This window comes from Pollicipes pollicipes, unplaced genomic scaffold (genome assembly GCF_011947565.3).
Source record: "Pollicipes pollicipes isolate AB1234 unplaced genomic scaffold, Ppol_2.1 Scaffold_4881;HRSCAF=5763_pilon_pilon_pilon, whole genome shotgun sequence".
Taxonomy (NCBI): Eukaryota; Metazoa; Arthropoda; class Thecostraca; order Pollicipedomorpha; family Pollicipedidae; genus Pollicipes; species Pollicipes pollicipes.
Genome location: NW_023596576.1, coordinates 32,695,969 through 32,721,852, shown reverse-complemented (window position 1 = coordinate 32,721,852; position 25,884 = coordinate 32,695,969). Strand labels below are relative to the sequence as shown.

The 25,884-nt window shown below is 51.4% G+C and overlaps 2 protein-coding genes across 2 annotated transcripts in view; one reads left to right on the top strand and one right to left on the bottom strand.

Annotated features, from left to right (window-relative positions):
* Nucleotides 1-25,884, top strand: part of sev (receptor protein-tyrosine kinase sevenless) — a 130,994-nt gene that overhangs the window by 47,771 nt on the left and 57,339 nt on the right. The window lies entirely within an intron of this gene.
* LOC119101100 (REPTOR-binding partner) lies at nucleotides 980-25,865 on the bottom strand. The gene is made up of 3 exons (XM_037224367.1): nucleotides 25,669-25,865; nucleotides 2,224-2,290; nucleotides 980-1,098 (listed from the first exon to the last, which is right to left on the bottom strand). The coding sequence occupies exons 1-3, from the start codon at nucleotides 25,708-25,710 to the stop codon at nucleotides 980-982; spliced, it is 228 nt and encodes a 75-aa protein (XP_037080262.1). The 5' UTR covers nucleotides 25,711-25,865.

Below are 25,884 nucleotides of genomic sequence, written 5' to 3'. Positions count from 1 at the left end.
GGGACTATTTCAAGGTCACCCGAGCATCCACGGCGCCATAACAACGTCATTCAAATCCTGTCATTTCGTTTTTGCGACGATTTGTCGCGACCCAGGGCAAAAATATATTGTCGAGTCGTTCGTATCTGGTGTTCGCGAGCACCATTTCCAAATGCAGCAACCCGTGAGCCAATAGCACTCAATGTGTTGCAAAGTATGAAGATGTAATCAGACAATGACGCATTGAGGAGCATATTTACAAAGCAAAACAGAGAAATTGTGTTGTCCAGAGCAGACCATTCCACTACCTTCAGATGTGGAACATTCCCTTTAAAAAACTTGTAGATTCGTCCGCAAAGAATACCGTACAGCTGGTGTCCGCCCCCGTTATCGAGATATCGCACCGATACCTAAAACTTGTCCGAAAAGGGGCGGATACATGGTTTGCGCACGCCATGCGTGCCAGTCACGTGTTCGCAGGTGACAGCGCATATCAGCCGCGTGTTTGCTGGTACCATGGTCCGTGTTCTCCCCGTCAGCATTAGTATTAGTCGCGGCGCCATCCCGACGATGGTATCTGTATCTGGTTCCAATCCGGGCTCCTCAGCTCTTTTGCGATTTGAAAACGTCCCGCCTTCCATGCTGATCGAAGGGAAGATGAAAAAGTAGCGTTGCCGCAACGCCGTGGAAATACGACGTTCTATGTTTGCCTGGAATAATACTACGGCACAGCCTGTAAGGAATTGTACCGCCTTTTCTTGACAACTTCATGGCGGTACGACCAGTGGAAACCAAAAGACAAGCCCAACAAAGGCGTGACGGGCCACTGGCCAGGCTACCACAGTTCCCCGTGGCCTGCTAATACCTTACGTCCCATCCCCCCGCCCCCCCCCCCCCCCCCCCCCAGAGACCACACGCTCTTAGGACCGCCACTGCCTTGCCTGCTGCGCGTTCGGCAACCCCACACCCGTCACCACGCTATCCACCACCGCTCACCTGCTCAGAGCTCCTTGCGCAGCAGCAGGTTGGCCTGCTCGCGGGTGCGCACCACCTCCTCCAGGTATTGGTAGCGCAGCTTCTTCCTGGCGCGGCACTCGCGCGCGCTCTGGCGGCTCCGCTCTGTAACGGCCATCACATCGACGTTGGTCTAGAGCGCGGTTGCGCGCACGTGCCGCCCGGTGCCGGCCACTGACCCGTATCGGAGGAAACCAGACAGCTCTGCTGCCCTGAACGAGGCGCCGGACACGGCTCCACCAACATCTCCGCCCCTGATGCAGCAGGGGGCACAGCTGTGGTTCTGTCACGCTTATAGCTGCCTCCCGCCCCTCAGTACGGTACGGTACAGTGTGGTCCCGTACCTCGCTAGCGGTACCGGACACAGCCCCGCCCCCGACGGGACAAGGTCCTGCGCCCTGATGAGGCGTTAAATACAATTTCATCCACTGAAAAGGGACGAAATGCCACCCATTGCTGTGATAAGATACGATGCTCAGCCCACCCCGACGAGGGACGGGACACAGCCGCTGCACCCTGACGAGGGATGGGACAAGCTCCTGCCCCCGACGAGGGACGGGACACAGCCTCCGCCCCCTGGAGAGATACGGGACACGGCTCCTGCCGAGGGACGGGACACAGCCCCCGCCCCTTGACGAGGGACGAGACACAGTCTCTGCCCCCCCCCCTCCCCTGACGAGGGACAGGACACAGGCCCTGACGGGGAAAGGGACGACGCTCTAACCCCTGATAACGCACGGGATTCAGCCCTGCTTCTGTGACGCTCTAACCCCTGACAACACACGGGACTCAGCCCTTCCCAACTTGGTGCTAACAAACAAGACAAACACGATCAATGTGCGGACAATAAAGAAATGCCAAAGGAACTGGAATGATGCAGCACGGTGCCGTGCAAAGACTGCGATGTAAAATCGTAACAAAATTCCAAACCAGTTCCCAAGACTGCAAACGACTTCAAGTGATTGAGCCGTGGAAAGATTCAAGAGCATTTCAACGCGACACTGAAGTGTGCATATATTGCACAACTCAGGCTCGCATCATACGTACATTTTTACTTGAAAAATAATTTGGAAAGAGACTCAGCAGCAAGTTCTCGCACACCCGAGCGCGCGAACTAGCGCCCCATTTACTGTGATTTACTTCCCCATCAATTCAGGACAATTCCGCCATGCCACAGGATAACGCGTCACCTCTCACTATCCACCACGCACTGATTCCGCAAAAACTGACCTAGCTTGACCCTCATCTCCTTGGGTCGCCGGGTGGAGGACTTTTTCGCCGCCGCCTCGCTTCCAGCCTGCAACAAAAGCGGCTGGTCAGAGGGCGCTACGTGTCAGCGGCGGCAGACGGGACGGGCCGCCCCGCGCAAGACACGCAGGCGCCGACGGTGGTCGACGGCAGCTCAGACACCACACGCTCCAGGGGGTCGCACACCCGCGACGGCGGGCACACGGCGGCTCCGACACCGCACGCTCCAGAGGGCCACACAACCACGACGACAGACAGACGGCGGCTCCGACACCGCACGCTCCAGAGAGCCACACACCCACGACGACGGACAGACCAGGCACGGCCCACCGTCAGCTGCTCAATGGTTTTTGAAAAAAAAAACGTCGATTCATCGCGACGAACCTGACGCTACGCCATCAGTCTAACAGTCCCAGTTGGGCCACTGACCTCCACCTTTTTGAGAGTCTGACCTTTTTGCATTCGATACAAATGATATGATCATGCCATCTGAGGTCCGGCGCCTCTCGCAGGTGAGCTACTGGGACTCAGAGCCACCAGCTGAGCTACCGGGACTCAGTACTACCAGCTGAGCTACTGGGGGAGAGTACCACCAGCTGAGCTCATGAAAATCAGCTCTACCAGCTGAGCAACTGGGACACAGTACTACCAGCTGAGCTAATGGGACTCAGTACCACCAGCTGAGCTAATGAGAATCAGCTCTACCAACTGAGCTCCTGGGACTCAGTACTACCAGCTGAGCTAATGGGACTCAGTACCATCAGCTGAGCTAATGAGAATCAGCTCTACCAGCTGAGCTCCTGGGACTCAGTACTACCAGCTGAGCTAGTGGGATCCAGTACCACCAGCTGAGCTAATGAGAATCAGCTCTTTCAGCTGAGCCGCTGGGACTGGGACTACCAGCTGAGCTAATGAGAACTTGCTCTACCAGCTGAGCTCCTGGAACTCAGTACTACCAGCTGAGCTACTAGGACTCAGCTTAATCAGTCGAGCTACTGGGAGCTGACCCTACCAGATGAACTGCCGGGACTTAACTCTATCAGCTGAGCTACTGGGACTCAGCTTGTTAGCTTATTGCAATGCGTACTAGGACAGAGCTACGCAGACCACTCAACTGAACCATTGTAATGGTTTAACCGTTATGGTCAGTTATAACCCATTTTATTGTGTCCGGTAAAATACGGTACTGTACCGTATGCAATGGATCTACCATATTCAGGATATAATCCCTTGAGGTTTAAACGATTGGCAGTACCTTACTGCATAATATTTCAACGCGCTGTGAGCAGGCGCGCTGTCAGGCTGGGCCCCATCATTGTCATCACGCCACATGTCAGGTAATTCAAGACGAATGTTCTCCCCCAGACACCTCAAAAGGGTTTAGTAAAGCCAAACATTGACAGTCCGACCATGTGGGACAAATTCGCACAGCACAACCCCGGAAAAATCACAAAACGACAGGCATACCCTTGGTTACGTCCCTGACCTGGCTCTGTCCGGGAGAACCTCGGGTGGCGCGAGCTCTGAAGGGGCGGCGTGACACCGCGACCGCCCACGGGGCGTTGAAAAGGCCCGAATGGCCGCGCCAACGCCATCGTCGCTCCCCTGCCCAGCCCTCCCCCCTTGACCCCCCACTCCGGAAGATATACTTCCAGCCGCACGGTGGCCGTTTTGTCGCCGAAGAGGAGACTCAGCGCGACTGTAGATGGTGATCGCATGTTTTGGGGAAAACGTGGGACTTCCAGGGACTTCCAGAGAGCGCTCCAAGCATGGCAGAAACACAGGAAGCTGACCATTATCGCACTGGGTCACTTCCTTGCGTGAGACGACAGTCAAATTTAGATCAGGCACGGTTGTTACTTCTTAAAGGCGTAACCTCTGAGCCTTTTATCGCACTTCGCATAGTCACTCAACATCTCCAGGTTCAATGGACACGAAGATCCCGTACACAGACCTATAGCCACACAGCGAAGCGTTGGTTTTCCACGTTTCCATCAGCTCTGAGGAGCATATAGGTCAGTGACCCAATAAGGTAGCAAGTTAAAACTTTTAGTCAGGTGTACTACGTTTGCAGCTAGGCTATTCCTCACATCTTCCCTCATTTCCCTGACGTCTGTGGCAAGTGATTGTCTGACCATATACTTACATCCAGTATGGGTCATCGCCACCCTCCTGCTTAGCCACCTGTATTGGGTACTGCCCGTGGCGCAGTACCGTGTATCGGGTGTTAAGGTGTGGGACCTAGAATGACTGCTTATTTTGAAATATTTCTATTGGCAATGCCCGCCCAGATTGGGGCTATTTTACTCTATTCTACTCTATTTTTGACTGACTTTTGATTGACTCCATTTTTCCGTGTATTTGTCTTAAACGACATTTATGTTTAATCTCGTTCCCTCGCGTTTACCAGTACAGTTCGAAACGTCGATTTTTGCGGCATAAGCACTGCTTTCCTCAAAGCATCGTTTCACGCGCGCCCGGGTGGCCGGTGGGATACCACACGTTCGGGTGGGGATCAATTTGACCCCGCCACTAACATCACAAACCCTTACGGGAGCCGGAGATACCAAATTTACAGCGTGGATCAACCTGTATGTGAGCTCGCTTGCGTCAAAATTTAAGATTCCTAGTTTATGGACTTAATGTCGAATAAGGTCAAACATGGTCAAACTCTACATTGGTGCCCCAAGTGCCCCCACACCTTCTCACACAACAGCCTTGAACCTAGACACCCGTCCTAAGCAAAATACAACTGGTGTTCGCGTAAGGTTAGTGACCTTGTTTGACCTTTAAAACGTCATAGTGACTAGAAACCTACGAGATTCTTTGATTCTTTAACTTGAATGAGCGTCAGGGACTGCGCTAGGCCCTATGGTTCTTAAAAATGAGGTTAATCCGGGTCATTTTAGGTCAGTGACCTACTTGACCTTAGATACATGCATGGAACATATGTTGCAATCCCTGCTTTTAACAAAATCGAAATGGGCATTAGAAACTTCTCCATTACGCAATTTATCCAGTGAAAAACAGGTTGGTTTTTATCCCGGTCTGACCTTTATACCTGACCTAAGGGCACTGGAATTTGTCATAATCCTAAATTCTAGTCTGTCTAAAGAAAATATCTCAGAGGTGTATAACTTCGGTTAACGCTCCGTTGTCGCATCCGATTGAACGACTCCCTAGTAATGACATTCGCTGACAGCCAATGCCTAACTTTGACCTGTCATGGGTCAGCAATCTTACAGGGTACATACAATTTTTATTAAAAAAGATCCATAATTAAATTGTCTACACCTGGGCAGAAATTGCCGCGGCTACACTACACCTTTCAGAAATTATTCAGAAAAACCTTCGGGGGGGGGGGTCAAACTGACCTTAATCCGAGAGTATGTTAACCAGTAACTCCTGCTACACTGAAGGCAGACTGTTGTATGCATACAAACACCCACCATGCTGAGAAAACCAGGGGCTCAAGGTTTTCCTTGCTTATGTGAAGCTATCGGGCTAACCCATGTGAGTACTCGAAGGACACCAGTGGCTTGCGATGGCCCTCTCAAGGTTGTAACGGTCATATTTCGCAGTGACGCGACATATAACCCACGTTTGTCGACGAATTATCGCGCAAATGAGACCAATCTATGAATCAGAGCTACGAGATCAAATAATCCATGGTCATTTAAGGTCAAATGTGAAAAACTAACACCTATCAAGGAACAAAAGCTGGCCTATGAAGCATGTGGGCTTTTTTGGTTTACATAGGAGCCATTGTGCTGTAGTCCGACATGCACTATCCAACGTTCTTTGCTTTATTGCCGCAACATCATGGGTTGCTAAGATAATGGGTGCAGCCTACGTACACTTGTCCTGAAACTAATAACATAATTTTAAGTCCCGGGCCCACCCAATGATCGACTACTACAGGTACACGATCCAGTTTGCCAAGGAATCGTTACGGAATTTGCCATACGGAATCGTTTTTCCAACCACAATATCGCGCAGCTTTCTCACATAAAATGGATACCCAAATTCGCTGATTCCCCACTCATTTTCGCTTTACCTCAACCTTTGTTATCAAAAAAGGATTATATATATATATATATATATATATATATATATATAGTTTTGTGTTAGTAACGATATCTACTCTTGGCGAACTGACATCCCACTCGTTCGTTTTGTGCGTTTCCATAACGAACCAAGGACTCGGACCTGGGCTGTGTGTATCAGATGCCGACTCTTACTTGGATTCGCCGCAGCACTGTCTCAAACTGAACATCCTATTGTCAAGCTCAAAGCGACTTGGAATAACCCGCCTCAAGTCACGTTGGACTATTGCCACTGCACACCAGCACCGTGACAATACTCGTATACAATATGCATATGCATATGTATATATATATATATATATATACACATATATATACACATATACATATATATATATATATATGTATATATATATATATAATCAACCTGTATATATATATATATATATATATATATATATATATATATAGGGTTATTCCAAGTCGCTTTGAGCTTGACAATAGGATGTTCAGTTTGAGACAGTGCTGGGGCGAATCCGAGTAACAGTCGGCATCTGATACACACAGCCTCAGGTCCGAGTCCTTGGTTCGTTATGGAAACACACAAAACGAACGAGTAGGATATCAGTTCGCCAAGAGAAAATATCGTTACTAACACAAAACTTGCAGCAGGGCACCTTATGCCTAACTCGTCCAAACCGAAGCCCATTCTAACCATCGCTCACCCTGTTTCAGGTCTTGGTCAGCCAGAAACCGCATTGGCATCCAATTTCAGTCACGCAATGACGGCTTCTACGAAGCCAAAGTATAAGCCAATCTGGCACAACCGAGCTCAATTACTTCTTTACAAAACCCACCTGACCTGAACAGAAATCAACCTGATCCACCAAACCTAACATGACCCACCCAACCCAGCATGACCCGCCCAACCAAACCCGACCCAACCTGATCCGGCCCAACCCGACCCAACCCAGCCCAGCCCAACCCAACCCAACCCAACCCAACCCAACCCAACCCAACCCAACCCAACCCAACCCAACCCAACCCAACCCAACCCAACCCAACCCAACCCAACCCAACCCGACACAAGCCCAAGGTATCCTTTTCACAGCGCGTGTTTTACCATTATCACGACCCCTTCATCCACAGTTCAAGATTGAATGAGAACCGAGGTTTATTCCGAGTTCCAGGTTTCCGGATTTTATCAAAGCCCAAATCTGAGTCCCCGGCCTAGAGTCAAGTCCGAGCCTGAAATCGAGTCAAGAGTTTTTCGTACTGGTGGCGCGGGCTGGAGTCCGCTCCACAGATGACATATTCATGTATCCGAGTCCGGTTGGTATCGGAATCCAGCACAGAGGGTAGCGTCCCCGGACCTGTACTGTGTATAATAACACGGGTAGAGACCAGACGTTCGCCGTTCACTACCGCTCGGCAATTATATTCTGTCTGCATCATGCTGAATGTGCAAACGACGGGCATTGCCATACCATCGCAACACCGTCCGAACCCATTACCTTTGCCATATGATCGCAACACCGTCCGAACCCATTACCTTTGCCATATGATCGCAACACCGTCCAAACCCATTACCTTTGCCATACGATCGCAACACCGTCCGAACCCATTACCTTTGCCATATGATCGCAACACCGTCCGAACCCATTACCTATGCCATATGATCGCAACACCGTCCAAACCCATTATCTTACAAACCAAAACACGCTAGGCAAGCGTTTTATTCTAGTCTTGGCGTGCTGCCCAAGAGAGGTGTTATTCGTGGAACGAAGAAACTGATAAGCAACCCCACCCAGCCTTCCTGATCACGAGCCGTCGGTGAGCCTCAGATGACCTGGCGGCAGACGCAGCGGTTTGGCCCTACGCATCGCCTCAGTGATTAGCAGCCCCACCCACTCTCCCTGATCACGAGCCGCCGGTGAACCTCAGATGACCTGGCGGCAGACGCAGCGGTTTGACCCTACGCATCGCCTCAGTGATTAGCAGCCCCACCCAACCCTCCTGATCACGAGCCGTCGGTGAGCCTCAGATGGCCTGGCGGCAAACGCAGCGGTTTGACCCTAAGCATCGCCTCACACTCGGCTAGCTATTGCGATAAGAAGGAAGCGACGGCCTGTGCTTCTTTGAAATGACACTTGCTGTTTAAAACTTGAACAATTATACATGGGCAGTGTCCTAGGATTGCCGACTTTGGGTGTAAAGCAACACCCTAAGCAGGAATTTTTCACTCCTTTTCCACATATTTTATGTGAATTTTTCACTCCTGCCTGACATTGTCTAATCGCACATGCCAAACCCCTATTTCCTTTCGGAGGTTTTCAGATGTCATCCAAAACCGAGTTCACTTGAAACCACCCAGCATTAACGAGGTTCCACAGAACCTGGACACCTATGGCTATGTCCTGCCTCACCTACATCTGGATCATGTCTATATATGCACAGAGCAAGGGCGCCAGGTACCTCCAAGCCCAAGAACCCCAGCGACCCCAGCCGCTTGCACGCACTAAGTTTAGTTTGTTTACAAAATGCATCACAATTTGCAGCTGTACGCCAAATGCAAGGATTTCACGCATCCCCTATTTTTTTGGTCTCACCACCACACCACGAAAGCAGAACGTGATGCAAACACCAGCAAGGCCTGGTAGAGAATTTACTTACTCCACGTATTTATTTTTCCCCGAGGAAACTTGGCCACTAAATTCCATCACTCCCGAAATGCATGAGTGAAAAGTTCAAGAAATGTCTTCTAAATAAAACTTACAACATGAATACCCCCATTTGAGCACTTATATTAATAATTTAAGTCAAATCAGCTGATTGCAAAATTTTGCGAGAAAAGTACCAGTCGTTATATTTATTTAGCTACTTTTGTTTTGCTTGGTATCATACCACTGTGATACCACTTTATTCTTCCACACTTTTTGATTGTCTTGAGAGGTACCATCTGCTGCTTAAAATTTTGACCAATTTCTCTGCAAGATGCTCCAACTGCAAACTTGTAGGTGTTTCATACATAAATTGGATTAATTCGCCAGCTGCCCAAACGTGCTTGATATGCACCCAGGCGTGCGCAATTCGCAGGGAATGAAGGAGACAGTTTGAAGCACGGAACTTATTTTTACCGCCATTTTTGCCCTCTTAAACCTTCGGTTAACCGTTTTCTTGGCTTATGGCGGCGATCAATAATGACAAATCCAAGCCTTTCAAGTGTCTGACACCAGGCTACCTGGCAAGGCTATTCTAATGCTGCCATGAAGAGCCTTGGGACAGACCTGACGCAGCTAATACAGAAGTGTTTTATGGCGAAGTTCTACCCTCTTGAGATGTTAATCATGCACACCCCTTACTTGTTCCGCATTTTAATCTCAACGTTGGTGGGCATGATTGATATTTATATTTGGGGAGTGAGTCGGATGACTCTGTCTGCCAGCACACCATGCAAAAGGTACGGAATTTTTGCTTTTAGGGAGCAGGAAGAAGCCAATAAGTCTCCTGTGGACCAAGTAATTGCTTACCTTACCTGCTTCCAACACATGATTGGTAACCAGAGTTCGCCATTTTCTGTTTTAATGCATCGATTTTTGCCATAAGACAAATTACGATGCCACAAGGCATGCAATGGGCTTATTTGCTCCATATTCTTGGTTATATGCCCCAAATTTCTTAAAGTGGCCCCTCATGGCTGCTTTAACCAGATGTTTTCTATAGTTGCCATGGTTTGCTGACAGCCAAATGACTATAATATATAAATATATATATATATATATATATATATATATATATATATAGATAGATAGATAGATAGATATAGATATGTATGCACTATATTTTTAACACAGGGATACTCTAAGCTGCATAGCAATTACAATGTGAGGTTAATGCTGGTATGTAACAAATAGTCAGACCACCCTATTTAAAATGTGAAGCCAAAGTCTCAAACTTTGTCATTAAATATGAATAAACAAGCCCAGATGGATGCATTTCCTGCAGCTGAAAAGGCAAGCAGCAATACTGGCATGGCCATCTAAAAGTTATGTTATTTTTGGAGAAGAGAGATTGTTTTATGGAGCAAACCCATTATTGCCCTTGACATAGGCTAACCATGACAATCAAAATAAGTTGTTCAACGTGATTTTACGCGTTTTTATTTGTGTGTTGTCAATTTTGTCTGATGTCAAAAAGCATACACAAATAAACTGAATACAAATGCAAGTTGAAACCAGCCAAAAACTAGCTTTAAATATCATGTTTTTATCACAAGTGCTGCTGTCGACAGATAGGTGAGTTAAGATGATGTTCATCATATGGGCTACTCTTAGTTAGGTTAAGCTGGTCAAGTGCATGGCAAGTGGCAATGAGAATTGTGCAAGAATCAGTAACTCTTTACTGCTGCTGTGATACAAACACGTTATACAAAATGAGATGATGTAAGGCCTCTTTAGGTTAGGCATAGGCTACTTTTATGGAAATAAGCATTGGTAGTTTGCAAGAAACAGTGACAAAATATTTGTTTTCCCTGACCCCATCTTACCAGAAGCCAGAAGTATGTCCACTGTGCTCGACTTGGTGATGGGCTGATGTGTAGGAGTCCCAGGTTTTGTTTTAGTGTTTTCTGCTCGTTGAATTTTCTGTTGCTATTTTGTTACTGAATTCCTTTGCTTTATTTTGTTTTTTAAAGTGCTGTGGAAGGGAACTGAAAAGTGCAGCATCAATTTATTGGTGTTAATAATTTGCCAGGCTCAAAATACTGTCATGAAATTACCATGCTTTAACACGCGTCCGGTTGGCCGGCTAGATGCCCTTCGCTCGGGCGGGGGGAGGGGTCAATTTGAACCCCTCTGAGATCTCAGGAACTAAGAAAGCTAGAGACACCAAATCTACAGGGCGTCTTGACCTATACGTGAACTCACTTAAATCACGGTTTCAGCTTCCTTGGTCATGACCTTCAGGTCGAATAAGGTCAAACAAAATCAAATTCAGGTCGGTCCCCAAAGCGCCCCCAGAACCCAGGCAACTGTCTCTAGGCAAAAGTTCACAAGCCCATTTGAGGTCACTGACCTTGTTTGACCCTTTGAAGGTCATGGTGACCACAATTATGCAAGACTGCTCTGAGGTTTGCATTTGAATAAGCGACAAAGATTACGCTAGGCAGTATGTTCCTAAAACAAAACGTTCAACAAGGGTCATCTCAGGTGAATGGTCTGTTCTGACGAGAAGTCAGTTGAAGACGTATAATGCAGTTCCTGCTGTCAATAAATTCGAAATGACAAAAAAACTATCCCATACAGCAAGCCCTAGAGTAACAAATCAGGTTGGCTTTGTCCTTGATCTGAGCACCATGCCTGACCTTCGGTCAACGTAATTTGCTCATTCAATATTTGTGGTGCCTAAGAAAGCATCTCAGAGATGTAGGTCTTCGTCAAACATTCCGTTGTTGTACCAGATTGAACGATTCCTTAGAAATTGCCTTCGCTGAAACCATGGGCTGACTTTGACCTGCCATAGGTCAGCGACCTTACAAGGTACATCTCAAATTTGGAGGTCAAACGATCCGCTATGCAATTTTCTAGAGCTATGCAAAATTTGGCGCGGCTACGCCGCGTCGTTCAGAAACCATTCGGGAAAAGCCCTCGGGGGGGGGGGGGCAATTTGCCCCCCACCCGAGCGTGTGTCAATGTATTCTGTTTCACTTTAATGGCCTAAAATGTTAAAAAATTACATAGTTTTGTCAGGTTCGTGATGTTACGTACATGCCAACTTGAAATAGATGTCTTTGTTTGCCGAAGTGTCAGTCACGAGCTCATAAGTTCTATCTTTTGTGAATTGATTTTTTTCACTCCCGCAGGTCTTTTTGCGATGTAATTTTTCACTCCCACCCTAGTTCAAAAGCGATTCTAGCTCCCTGCACATCGGCCATCGCGTCACATAACACTTTGGTGCGCAGAAACAAAGACGTGGGTCTGTATCGTCTATCTGAGGCTAGGGGGCGTTGTGTTCGCGTCCTCCTCCCCCTGCCTCGTTGACCCAGGCAGCATACTATTATTTTATATATGTATATATATATATATATATTATGTTAGCCTTACACCATATTATTTAGCCCATGTTTTTCTCAAACAAATAACGCTAAATTCTCACAACGAATGCACCGCAAAGGGACTTCTCAACTCCTTTTCTAATTTGTAGCGTTCTTAAGTGCATTAGTACCGTTCTGGTTGCTTTTACTGGGTCAGCCATATTCAATCTAGGTCACACTTTGACCTTTGCGACGAGATTTCGCAGTTTGGCGGTCATACAACTTATACCTCAAAGGCGCATGGCTTACGGCTTGAGAATGCCTTTCTGGCCTGGTTTTACACATTGGTGTAACTCGCCTAGTTCTTAACATAGCCGAACGGCCCAATTCAACAATCGCTTTCACCTCTTTGACTAACAAGACATGCCGCATGTCCCAGCGTTATGTTGTCCCCTTTGTCCTGGTACGGTCTGTTCGCCACATAAGCCAAATTAAGAACACACCTATCTTATCTAGCTTGATGAAAGCTTTCCAATGCCGTTTTCCGTATAGCTCCAGCTTGCTCAGTTTTTTAGATTTTCGAAGAGCCTTTGAGGCCTCTCCCAAGGAGCGAGGGTGCAAACAATTCTCGCAGGGCGATGGCTAAGGCTGGTGTGTTTGAGACCTGAAGGCGCTAGGCCGAAGCCCGGTCCGCAACATTTCAAGTGACCTCGGCCGTTGGAGACCCCAGTCCCTTGCCGTCCCTTGGACTGTGTCTGTGTCCGCAGGGCCGCATAGTATTTACTTCAAATGGCTCAATTCCAGCAGTCATGTCCTTGATATCCTGCAGCACAAAGACATTAGGAAAACTGGCCGACAACCAGAAGATGAGGTTCGAAGGCAGGCGCACGGTGACTCAACTAGCATAATTCTGAGCACAGCCAGACGTCGCAAGAACTGATACCTCCTACAGAGCAGCGCACACGCACGGCAACAAGCATCACTGCTGTAAGTCTACAACTGCTCCTTAGTCGGTGCCTTTGTTTATCATAATATTCCACCACGCTAAGTTTTGTTGGGGGCATGTTACTCAACGTGTGTACGGCTGGCAAAGGGAAAGAAAAATGAAGATAGCTTGCTCTTTTAAAATAATAGAGAATCAACGCATCACGGAATGCACACATCAACTCATACATTACAATGCATGCAGGCCAAAATAAGAATAACCTTGTGCTCATAGCAGAATGACCTAGTGCAGAAAAACGTATACTTACATAACGTCGCAACACATTTAAGGAAACCATCTTTGACCGCAGTCAGTCTACATGGATGGATGGCACGGCCTGGCAGCCGTGGCACCCACCATACTAACTTTCCTCGAAATCCGCCCGATTGATCGCCTTGTCACTCAAAATCGCTCGGTTCGGCGGGTTTGGCACACCAACTTCTCTCGACGTGCTCCATTCCGGAACGACGCACGCATAATAGCATGTTTACAGGCGTGGAAGTTTGTGGCGTTCGTGGAATTCGCACATTACTGACACAGGCAAAAACAGTTAGTCGACCGTTGCTCCAGACGGGCTGAGTGGTCCAGGCAGTTCTCCGCCCGCCGAGCGGTGCCGAACTACTGCGGCATCCTCTGCCTGATGTGGGGTATCATCCTGGGGTATCATCTGGTCTTAGGTTTATCTTTTACGCATCCTTTTTATCTTTTACGCTGCAGCATTTCTACAACCCTTTGGCTACACCACCCAGCCCGTGGGGGAACGGCACACCATAGTGTTGCACGCATTACGCCAGCGCTTGAGACCATTACACAGGACCGAAGTCCAGGAAACTAGCGTGCAACTGCTGTGCTACAATGTTCATGTTGTCGCACCTCTCTGGATGACAAACTGCTTTCTGGACCACATTTCTCGTTTCGTGCTCGAGGGTGGTAATGCTGCCTTTGGACACATCGTTTTTGCTCTGCTTTGAAACATAACGTCGAAAAGCTGTATGATGGGCTTGCGAGTTGACCCACTTACGTGGTGTCCACAGGCAGCGGCCGACACTGCCGAGCCGAGCCCACTTCCGTGGTGTCCACGGGCAGCGGCTGACACTGCCGAGCCGAGCCCACTTCCGTGGTGTCCACGGGTAGCGGCCGACACTGCCGAGCCGAGCCCACTTCCGTGGTGTCCACGGGCAGCGGCCGACACTGCCCAGCCGAGCCCACTTCCGTGGTGTCCACGGGCAGCGGCCGACACTGCCGAGCCGAGCCCACTTCAGTGGTGTCCACGGGCAGCGGCCGACACTGCCGAGCCGAGCCCACTTCCGTGGTGTCCACGGGCAGCGGCCGACATTGCCGAGCCGAGCCCACTTCCGTGGTGTCCACGGGCAGCAGCCGACACTGCCGAGCCGAGCCGCGCCCCCAGCCACGCGCTTCTCGAACAACTAAAGCAAACGTCAGCCGCGGGGGCGCCATGTTCTGATGGCGCGCTGCGCAATTAAACACCCGCTGCCACGTCGGCTGGCGCATCGCGGGACCAGAATAATCCGCTCCAGCCCAGGGGGCTAAGTGTTTAAACGACGCTCCAGCAACAAATCCATAAATTTTGTTTGCCTTTTAAGCTACATTAACAGACGGCATGTCCCTTAGGACCACGACCGCTGCTACGAAGTACTGTCCCGCCCACACAGGTGGGTAACATCACGATGTATCCGTCAACCATGCAGCTACCGGGCAGCAATAACAGAGCTGTCCACATAATATATGACACATTTTTTGGTCACCCTTCATGCCCCTTCGCTGGTTACACACTGGGAACGCAGAGCGAAATTCACCTCCATTAATTACTCTGCCTCAAGCATAACGTCCCAAAAGGTAACGCCTGTTTAGCTCTTAAGAAGTGAGAGGGGAAAAACAACTGGTCTGTCACTTATAATGACTGGAAGCTAACGGTTTGCAGTTTTATGATCTTAAAACATATATTCTTGTCAAATTTTGGTATGATATGCAGCTATAACCAGCTGCAACATTACGCTGTTTAACTACTCCGACCCCCACTCACCCTGCTACGTTTCGATTCGAGACTAGGCGTAGCATCACACACAACCAAGCGCAACATGAGGCATTACGCCGTCCCATCTCCCTCTCCCTTGTTACGTTTAAGTTTCGCTCCATCTACCCCCATTCCCCTTCCCTTCCATTCGCACCGTTGCATAATTTCTGGTTGGCCCCCCTTACGTGGCGGCAACCACCGTCAGGGCCACTTGCATTAAAGATGGTTGGGCAAGTTGCCTATTTGAAGGTCCTGTGATCCCACCACTGGAGCAGGGCAACAGCTAGGTGGTCAGCCCTAGACCCGAGGTGGGCCGTGCCGCCTGGGTACCGTGTGGGCGACAGGTCGGCCGCTGGCCTGCGCCGGAAGGCCACTGCGGCCGCGGCCGGCGGCGGGCGTACCTGGTCAGAGCCGTGTTCCGTTCACCCCGGCAAACGTGTCGTCAGCCGCCAGGAGCGCCGGCCCAGCTGCAGTCAACACCCACCTACCCTTCACGCCCGGCCCGGCTCGACTGCGCCGCTCGCCGGCCGGCCGCCGCCGCCATCAGCACGCCCGCCACCGTCGCAGCGGCCGCCTACTACGCACTACAGCGGCGGCCGGCCGGCGCACGCCAATCTCGACCGTAGCGACGCCGGGCGGCGGCCCGGATACGGTCGCAGCTCGGCGCTGGCCGGGCCGCGGCAGCCGCGCCGGCCGCTGCACCGCAGTTCTCGGGCCAGGGCGCGGCCGCAGGGCGCGGCGGGCGCCGTGCAGACGTGCCCGGTCCGCCGGGCACCGGGCTAGCGCCACTGACGACGCCGCTGCCACAAGGCTGACAGTCGCCTGGCGACGCCTGTCTGATCAATGGCTTGTTTCTGTGCGAATAAAACGGACCACCGTCTCGCGCGATAATCCACTACTGCGTCGAATTGTCCGGCCGGAGAGAGCGCCGCGGCTGGGCGCGGCGCAGTAGGCCCACTGCGTCGTTACCCGGGCGGCGGCCGAGCTCAGCACGCGCCAGTCGCCGCCCGGCCGCGACGCACCTGGCCGCCAAGGTCGCCGGCGGGGGAGGGCAGCCGGCTGGCGCTCTCCGTTGACGTGCCGCACGCATTCCCAGGCGGTCCGGGCCGGGCGGCGGCCGCCGTACGAGTCAGTGCAAGCGACTGTGATCCGTGCCGCAGGGCAGGGCGGCGGCCGTAGCGGGCGACACCGGCTCGTGCCAGCCCGCCAGCGCTACCTCACCGCACGTCTCGTGTCTGGTGCCCGGCGCGTCATCACCGCCTGATCAACACTCAAACAGCGGCGCCCAACAACAAGGAGGCCCAGTCTCGAGCGGCGAGAGGGCGCACCGGGCCACAGTCGACGCGTCGATGCCACTTGACTGACCGATAATCTTGGTGTCGCGCGATAGGCCGGGGTGCCTTAAAACCGCGCGATTACACGGTTCGCTCTCACATCATCCAACTTAAAATGCGGTTGTTTGTTTACGGCATGAAAAAGGCAATCAATGATGGTCGTTATTGTTCCCCTCAGCGATAACTTAGCGAGACTCTAAAGCTGAACCCAACACCTAGCGATGCCATAAAATGGCCTGCAATATGCGCAGTTAGGTGGATTATTCCAAGCAGCCGCAAAAACACAATTGCCTCATCAGTGCACCGCCAGCATAAGCGCACAACGGTACACACTCGCCTCATCGCTGCACCAGCAATATAAGCGCACAACGGTATACCCTTACCTCATCAGTGCACCGCCAACATAAGCGCACAACGTTACACACTTGCCTCATCAGTGCACCACCAACATAAGCGCACAACGGTACACACTTGCCCCATCAGCGCACCACCAACACAAGCGCACAACGGTACACACTTGCCCCATCAGCGCACCACCAACATAAGCGCACAACTGAACACACTTGCCTCATCAGCACACCACCAACATAAGCGCACAACTGAACACACTTGCCTCATCAGCACACCACCGACCTAAGCGCACAACTGAACACACTTGCCTCATCAGCACACCACCAACATAAGCGCACAACTGAACACACTTGCCTCATCAGCACACCACCGACCTAAGCGCACAACTGAACACACTTGCCCCATCTGGGCACAACGGTACAGTCTGATTAAACGGGCCATGGCTTTCTCACAAAAAAGAACAAATTGAATGCAGCTTTCGTGCTGACTAAGAGAAATGTTGAAAATTGCAGATATGAGGAGAAACCCCTGTTCGCACCTGCTTGGCATTCGATTTTCCTCCCTAGCAATATCAGGCACACTTCATTGGTAAGCTCGAGACACATATAGCCGGGTCCGCTAACTTCATTCCGTTAGACCCCTTTAGAATTAATCACGGATAAAGTCACGCATCACATGGTTGATATGGTACCCTTTTCAAACGTTTTCTTTTCATCATGCAGTAATTCGATAAAGTGGCCTTGAGATGGGCCCGATGAGGGAGGGGGCATTCGCCGGCGCTCTCAAAGATGGCGGTGCTGGCCTAATCGACAACACTGTAGCTTGGCCTTTATTGGGGCGGAGCAGTTTCTTGTATTACAGCTTTTGCCAAATTCCAAATAAAGTATGAGCGACTTCTTCAGCAGGCACAATGTCTTTTAACTAGTAGCTAAAGAGTGGCTGGTAAGACACCATTATCGGGGATACATTCCTCACCAAAATGCAGCCTCGCTGACGTTTCTTTCTACATTTTCGTTGCCAGGCCAGGTTTGGCTTTAAGGTCTGGTGTTCGTTAATCATAAAACACTGGCCAGAGAACGTAGTTCTAATGTTGACACCATCCAAGCTAAGGTGATTTTTAGTCAGCCCCAGCATCCAACAATACAGGAGAAAAATAAGCATAAGCGACGTTCGTCTTCCCTGCAAAATTTCATTTCACTCATTCTTCGATTTTTCAAGATCTGCTTGTAATACTGATGCTTATACCAAACTCAACAAGCGGGCTCACGCGTTGGACACGGAAACTTGCCAACCCTCGTAGCCGTATCTACATCGCGTGCATCCTCCAGTTGAAACCATGCAGGAATGAAGTGCATCGTGCTAAGTATGTAGCGCCCATTCCCGTACCTTGAACACCAATGTTAGATTCTCTCGTGTGGTGAGCCCGAGCTGCCAGTGGCCATTCTCCACCCAACCAGCGTGACAGGGAACAGGGCCAGGACCCGCCCGACGCCACACCCACAACCGGGGCTGGCAAGGGAGGCCTCTGGACAATAGCACCCTCGCTGTGCATCCAACTGCCAACAGACTTAATCTCACTTGGATAAGTGCGTTTGGCCATCCCGCTTCCATGCCCCGCTGGGGACGGTGTTCCGTTCCCCACCAGCACACAACGCCGGCGTCGCCGACTATTGTCGCCACTGGACCGGAGACCTGGCCTCTCCCTGCTGACGACACCGGGGCCTTTCACCGGGGACAGAAGCCGCTGCCGGTGCCCATGCCGCCGCAGCAGGGGCCCGGCCGGGACAGGAGCCGCTGCCGGTGTCCGTACCGCCGCAGCAGGGGCCCGGCCGGGACAGGAGCCGCTGCCGGTGTCCGTGCCACCGCAGCAGGGGCCCAGCCGGGACAGGAGCCGCTGCCGGTGTCCGTGTCACCGCAGCAGGGCTCCGGCCGGGACAGGAGCCGATGCCAGTGTCCGTACCGCCGCAACGGGGGCCGGGCCAACCGACCGCATCATGCACAGCCGGCACGCCGTCGCCACGCCGCGCTCGGGGCCTCTCGTTTCAAGGCTGTCCAGGGGCTCTGGCGGAGCGTCGGCCGGCTGCGCTCCGCGCAGGGTGACGTGCCCGGCGCGCCGGAAGCCGCCCAGATGAGGGGCAGCATCGCGCTGCTCACCCGCCGGACAGCACCGGTCCGACCAAGCTGCCGATCACGAGCAGCGCAGCACGAACGCTCCACGCTGCTGAATCGAGAATGACCGTGCCCTCCTCTGACAGCACGGCAGCGGGACTGACCGGCCGGCCGACTGAATGTAAATCCCGCAGCGTCCCCGCGCATTCCCATACATTCATCACGCAGATATATGTGGCATGCGTAGGGAGTTGCGCACCTCTCAGCGCTGTACCGTATTACGTGCGCCCTAATTGCAAACGCCATTCTTATTTGCAGGTGAATGACTTCTAAACTTCGAAGCCTGCAAAGATGGAGAACCAGATGAACTATTCATAGTCGTCGTTCCCTTACCAATTTCACGACTGAAGCAGCTGGAATGACTAAAATCTTCAATATTCAAAAAAATCACAGGCCCTTCCGGCTGCACCCATCAAGCTGGGTCTGAACATGGGCGCAAGCTACTTGGCTCTTGAATTGTATGCTTTCGTTATCTGGACCTCATTTCACAAGAACAATAAGACTAAATATTTCATAGGCCCGCACGTCTTGTACCCCCCCCCCCCTCGTGGTACATGGCCTCAGATAGCAACCGGACGACAAAAACATGTGAACTAACTCATTCCAAACGTGCGCCACATCGCCCAGAAGTGCAAGAGCACAGAGTTTGTGCAGTGTGCGCAGGACAATGATGAATGACCTCCGCTCTGGCCGGCCCATCTTTTGGCATCATTTACACGCACTCGGGTGGGGGATTAATTTGACCCCCAACCCTGAAGGTTTTTTCGGAATGGTTTCCGAACGGCGCGACGTAGCCGCGCAAAATGTTGTATAGCCGTCGAAAATTGAATAGCAGGTCGTTTGGTATCAAAAATATAGCTGTACCTTGAAAAGTCGCTGGTCTACGGTAGGTTAAAGTCAGGTAACGGATTCAGTGAAGACAATGTCTAGGAAATCGTTCAATCTGATGCAACAACGGAGAGTTAGACGACGCCATACATCTCTGAGACAGCTTTATAAGCAACACCACAATTAGACGAGCAAATTCCATTGACCTAGGGCCAAGATAAAGGTTAGACCGAAGTGAAACCAACTTGCTTTTTTATTCTAAAGCTTACTCTATAGAGTAGTTTCTGGTGCTCATTTCGAACTTACTGAAGACAGGAGCCGCATTATACATCTTCCGTCGCCTTCTCAAAGGTCAGAAAAGGTCACTAACCTAAAATGACCCGGTCAACATTTTGTTTTTAAGAACATACTGCCTATCCGATTTCCGTCGCCATGACCTTCGAAAGCCTAAAAAACGTCAACGACCTTAAATGAATATCAGTCACCTCTTGCTTAGAACAGGCATCTAGGTTTTGGGGGCACTTTAAACACCAACCAGGAGGTTGATCATGTCTGCCGTATTTGACACGAAGGTAATAACCTAATAACCTCAAATTTCTGACACCAGCTAGTCAACGTACAGACTAACACACCCTGTGAATTCGGTGTCTCTAGCTCTCTTAGTTTCTGGGGTTTCAGGGTGGTCAAATTGACCCCCACCCCTCCCGGGAGAAGGGCATTCAGCCGGCCATCCGTGCGTGTGTTAGATTATTGCCACACTCAAGGCAAAATGCGACCCGACCCAGCACCAGCTCCGGCCCAGCGCCAGCTCCGACCCAGCGCCAGCTCCGACCCAGCGCCAGCTCCGACCCCGCACCAGCTCCGACCCAGCGCCAGCCCCGACCCAGCACTGGCTCCGACCTAGCACCAGCTTCGACCAAGAGCCAGCTCCGACCCAGCACCAGCTCCGACCCAGCGCCAGCTCCGACCCAGCACCAGCTTCGACCCAGCGCCAGCTCCGACCCAGCGCCAGCTTCGACCCAGCGCCAGCTCCGACCCAGCGCCCAGCTCGGCTGCTAGGTTCTCACCAGAACCAGGGCAGCACCGGCGCAGTACCGGCTCGCAGCACCGCCCAACGCCATGGTCGGCGGCGGCGGCGACAGGCGCTGGGTTTGTCAGCTAATGTGACTTGGTGGCATGGGAGTGTGCGTCTGCGTCTGGCATGGGAGTTGGCACGCGTCTGGCATGGGAGTTGAGTCTGCAGACAGGCCCATTTAGAGCCGGCGTCATTCCCGCAGCTTATACACGCCCGCCCCGGTCCGGCTTTGCGTCTCTCGCCAGCCGCCGCGTCACCGCTGACCACTGAAGCCCAGCCGGGCGGGGCCACCTACGCCGGGTCCACACTCAGCAGGCCCGGCCACCTACACCGGGTCCACACTCAGCAGGCCCGGCCACCTACACCAGGTCCAAACCCGCTGGGCACGGCCACCTACACCAGGTCCACACTCGCCAGGTCCAGCCACCTAAGCCGGGTCCATACCCGGCGGCAAGCTCACGCCGTCCAAACCATAACGCACGGCGCATACCGAACTATCATAATTGGAAATCTGCCGCTGGTAGGTGGTGCGACTGCGTGAGGCAGCAGCCTGACGAACCCAACGTCGACTGGCACGTGGCGAGTTCAGCTGATCGGAAAACATGGACACAAGCCTCCCGAAGCCACCAAGTGCTGCTCGCGCAATATGTCGCGGCACGCGTCTCTCGGCTCCTAGCTGCGCCGCCGCACGGCTGGTGGACGGGAGCCGAAGCTCGTCAACCGGCGACGGTGGCGCCACCTCTCGCCCCATCGGCGCCACCTCTCGCCCCATCGGCGCCACCAGCGCCACCAGAGCTCACACTTGCGACACGACGGACGAGGGCGTGGAGCTCTCCCGCAATACGTGCCATAGACAGCTTCACAGCAACCCGGGAAGTTCCAAAGGAGAGGAAAATTGGTGATTCCATCATCTTGCACGGATGACGCACAATACGCTGAAAGATTCTAACGGCTTTTTCACGAGCAGTGCACCGATCTAAAACGCGTCAAACCCGCCCTAACTCAACACGTCCTTGCCACCCCACGCGCGGGATCAGCTTGGGACTGAACACTAGATCGCATCTCTTCACGAGTGGAGCCAACATCTTCAGTGCCGTCCTCGTGGTGGAAGTCCTGGCAACAGTCATACACCCTGTGTTGAATCAGCATCGCACGCCACGTTGCAAAGGTAGATCAGGCTCTGGCTTCGCTGCCGCGCTGCGATGGCACACTCTTGCGATACGAACGGGTGCCTGAATCCGTTTTCCGTAGTACGCGATTATGCACAATGATGACGGCATCCACTATTACACCGGGACTACCACCAGCACGCACCGGCAGTCCACATCGGCACGGTCGCGGCTCGCTAACGCCTCGGTCTGCGGTGCCCTAGACCTGTATGGCCAGCTGATGGGCAGTCACGGTTCGATAGCAGCCGCCCACCCACTGCCCTAGACCTGTATGGCCAGCTGATGGGCAGTCACGGTTCGATAACAGCCGCCCATCCACTGCCCTAGACCTGTGCGGCCGGTCGAATGGTCGCAGTTTGGTGGCAGGCACCCGTCTGCCACGCCGTTTTTCTAGGAGGCCACGCAGCCTGGCGTACCAATCACCGACCGCCAGCGACAACAGTCCGACGCCAGCCTCGCACTGTTGCCGGACCACACGGCCTAGCGTACCAATCACCGACCGCCGGCGACAACAGTCCGACGCCAGCCTCGCACTGCTGCCGGATCACGCAGCCTAGCGTACCAATCACCGACCGCCGGCGACAACAGTCTGGTGCCAGCCTCGCACTGTTGCCGGACCACGCGGCCTATCGTACCAATCACCCACCGCCGGCGACAACAGCCTGGTGCCAGCCTCGCACTGTTGCCGGATCACGCAGCCTAGCGTACCAATCACCGACCGCCGGCGACAACAGTCCGACGCCAGCCTCGCACTGCTGCCGGATCACGCAGCCTAGCGTACCAATCACCGACCGCCGGCGACAACAGTCTGGTGCCAGCCTCGCACTGTTGCCGGACCACGCGGCCTAGCGTACCAATCACCCACCGCCGGCGACAACAGCCTGGTGCCAGCCTCGCACTGTTGCCGGATCACGCAGCCTAGCGTACAAATCACCGACCGCCGGCGACAACAGTCCGACGCCAGCTTCGCACTGTTGCCGGATCACGCAGCCTAGCGTACCAATCACCGACCGCCAGCGACAACAGTCCGACGCCAGCCTCGCACTGTTGCTGGATCACGCAGCCTAGCGTACCAATCACCGACCGCCGGCGACAACAGTCTGGTGCCAGCCTCGCACTTTTGCCGGACCACGCAGCCTAGCGTACCAATCACCGACCGCCGGCGACAACAGTCTGGTGCCAGCCTCGCACTGTTGCCGGACCACGCAGCCTAGCGTACCAATCACCGCCCGCCCGCAACAACAGCCCGGCGCCAGCTTCGTACTGTGGTCGGGCCACACAGCCTGGCATAGCAATGAGATGAGCCACGGCCAAGGCAATCAAAAATCGCCTTACAGTTGGTCGCAAATCCTGAACAAAACATTTCATCATAATTTGCATTCACCCAGATACACCATTCCAGAATCAAGTGACAAGGCTGGTTATATGCCTGCTCACACAATCTCACATCAATATTGGTGGTCATAAATCCCAGAGGTAAACAGGTTAGGGTACCCATCTTTGTGTGCACTAACTGGCTGATCCCTTTACTGTGATTGGCCAATTGCCATGTCCTGGCCTCACCACTAACGAACCCACTGTACTACTTGGCTAAACCACAAGGGAAAACATGTCACAGTTTTGTCCATCTGGGTGGTAGAGGTCAGTGACCACATAACAAGCTATCATAAACAAACACTCTGAAAAGTATCTTGAGCACACCATGCACATGCCCACCTATTCTTTAATGGCATGACAGCAATGCCAACAGAGCTGATGATTGCCATATTAGATCATCACTTCCTTGCTTGTTCCTATTTTCCTATTTACCACTTCCCTCTGAATCATGTGTTTGGGAACACAAATTTGAAATGGCACCATGCATTTAAGTTATGTCCTTAAAAGGGCATATAATACCAATCTCACAGCAATGCTGCTGTGATAATCAATGTAAGGCAATGATGCTGACTGGCTCTGATCAGTTCATCTGATCTGATAGTTAATCTGCAATTTAAACTACCTCCACCTACCCTTGTATAAATTAACTTTAACTTTACACAGGCTTGGATTTGATTACTATGGCAAAATGTCAAACAGCCAAGAGCAATTGATATCATAGCTAAGTTAGTTTTATGTTACCAGTTTCAGACCTGCAAGGCAGGTGGCTTAGTCAGCTATAGTTCTCTCATCTTCAGGTGGGTTTCTCATATACAGTGTGTATCTCAAGATGCATTTATCAGGTAATTATTAATTGTGCTAACCATGCAACCAGGTAACTAGGAACCTGTCCACAGGATGACAAACCTAACCCAGTTTCAGATAGGAGGCTTCAGGATGTTTCCCAGAGGTACAGCATAAATTTTGCAAATCTGATCAATTCTAAGAGAAGCTATGTCAACAGAGAAAAATTATAGGTTCTCATCAACTCTGAACAGCACTAAAAATGGATCTACCCTACCAGGCACCTTTACAAACCTGTCCACCAAAATTCATGCTTGTGTGTGCCAAACCCAGACCAGGTACACAGTGCTGAATGTTCAAATAATCATCAAGCACAAAAATGATTTTGAATTATTTCTCCCTCAAATTACTATAGCAGCATTATTATTGGTATAAATACTGTCTGTGTGCAGAAATTGGTTGCAATGTGGGCCAAACTTTGGTTTTCTTGATCTACTATGGAAATTAACAGAAATTATTGCATCTATATCTCTGCTACAGTCTAACATGCTCAGCGTAAAAGCTTTTGTTTACACTCTGGCCCTGTATGTATCAGCTTTCAGGCCCAGCTGCAAAAAATCCATAGATTATGCCGGATGACTATGGAACAGCAGTGCACCGCCTTGAGCCTGCATGCACTGACCTCAGTGCAGACCAAATGTTTCATCCTGCTTAAATCATGCTTAGTTTTCAATTATTTTGTGAACAGATAGTTTGGGAGTATTTTGCCCTAAACTACCTTGGCATGCACCAAACTCTAAGCACCTGAATGTAAGGTGTACATGTCCATTACTATGAGGTCCCTGCTGTGCCAGATATTCCCAGTGTAGTATATACTTTCTGTACCGACCCTCTGGCAGAACCATTTCTGTGTAGTGAACACTGCATTAGCCCATGAATACTGACCATCACCATACAGTAAGTATTAAATAATGTGTTGTTTATGTACCACGAGCAGTATATACATAACATCCGAGGAAGCCTCACACAGTAAATGTAGGTATCCACAGCTCTTTGACTGACTCACCAGGATGCATTTGTCACACACTTACACTAAGTTTCTACACCTTACATTACCTTCACCTACACAATTCTCCAAAAGATAAGTCATGTAGAAAAGAATAAAGAGCCAGCCACCCCCAATATACGATGGGATCATGCCCACGAAAACCAACCTCATTGACCTGAGTTGGCCATGAGCTTACCTCCGGATCGTCAAGCTGCATGCCGTCGTATCCCTGGGCCATTCTCGAGATGCTAACAGACACTGTGAAATACCTTCCTCCAAGACAAACAGCAGTTTACACCATAATTCACTGATACAACACCTATTTACCAGACGCCCCCGTCTTCCCTCACCATGTGTGAACTGAAACCTGAACGCGAGCACCAAACCAACATGGCGATGTTTACAAACATTG

What these genes read in the sequence shown, in the direction of transcription:
- LOC119101100 (XM_037224367.1), bottom strand. Translation starts at nt 25,710, where the DNA reads ATGGCCCAGGGATACGACGGCATGCAGCTTGACGATCCGGAG. An exon ending in TGCAGCTTGACGATCCGGAG is followed by an intron (nt 2,291 to 25,668) that starts GTAAGCTCATGG and finishes CTTTTGTTGCAG; the next exon opens with GCTGGAAGCGAGGCGGCGGC. An exon ending in GGAGATGAGGGTCAAGCTAG is followed by an intron (nt 1,099 to 2,223) that starts GTCAGTTTTTGC and finishes TGGCCGTTACAG; the next exon opens with AGCGGAGCCGCCAGAGCGCG.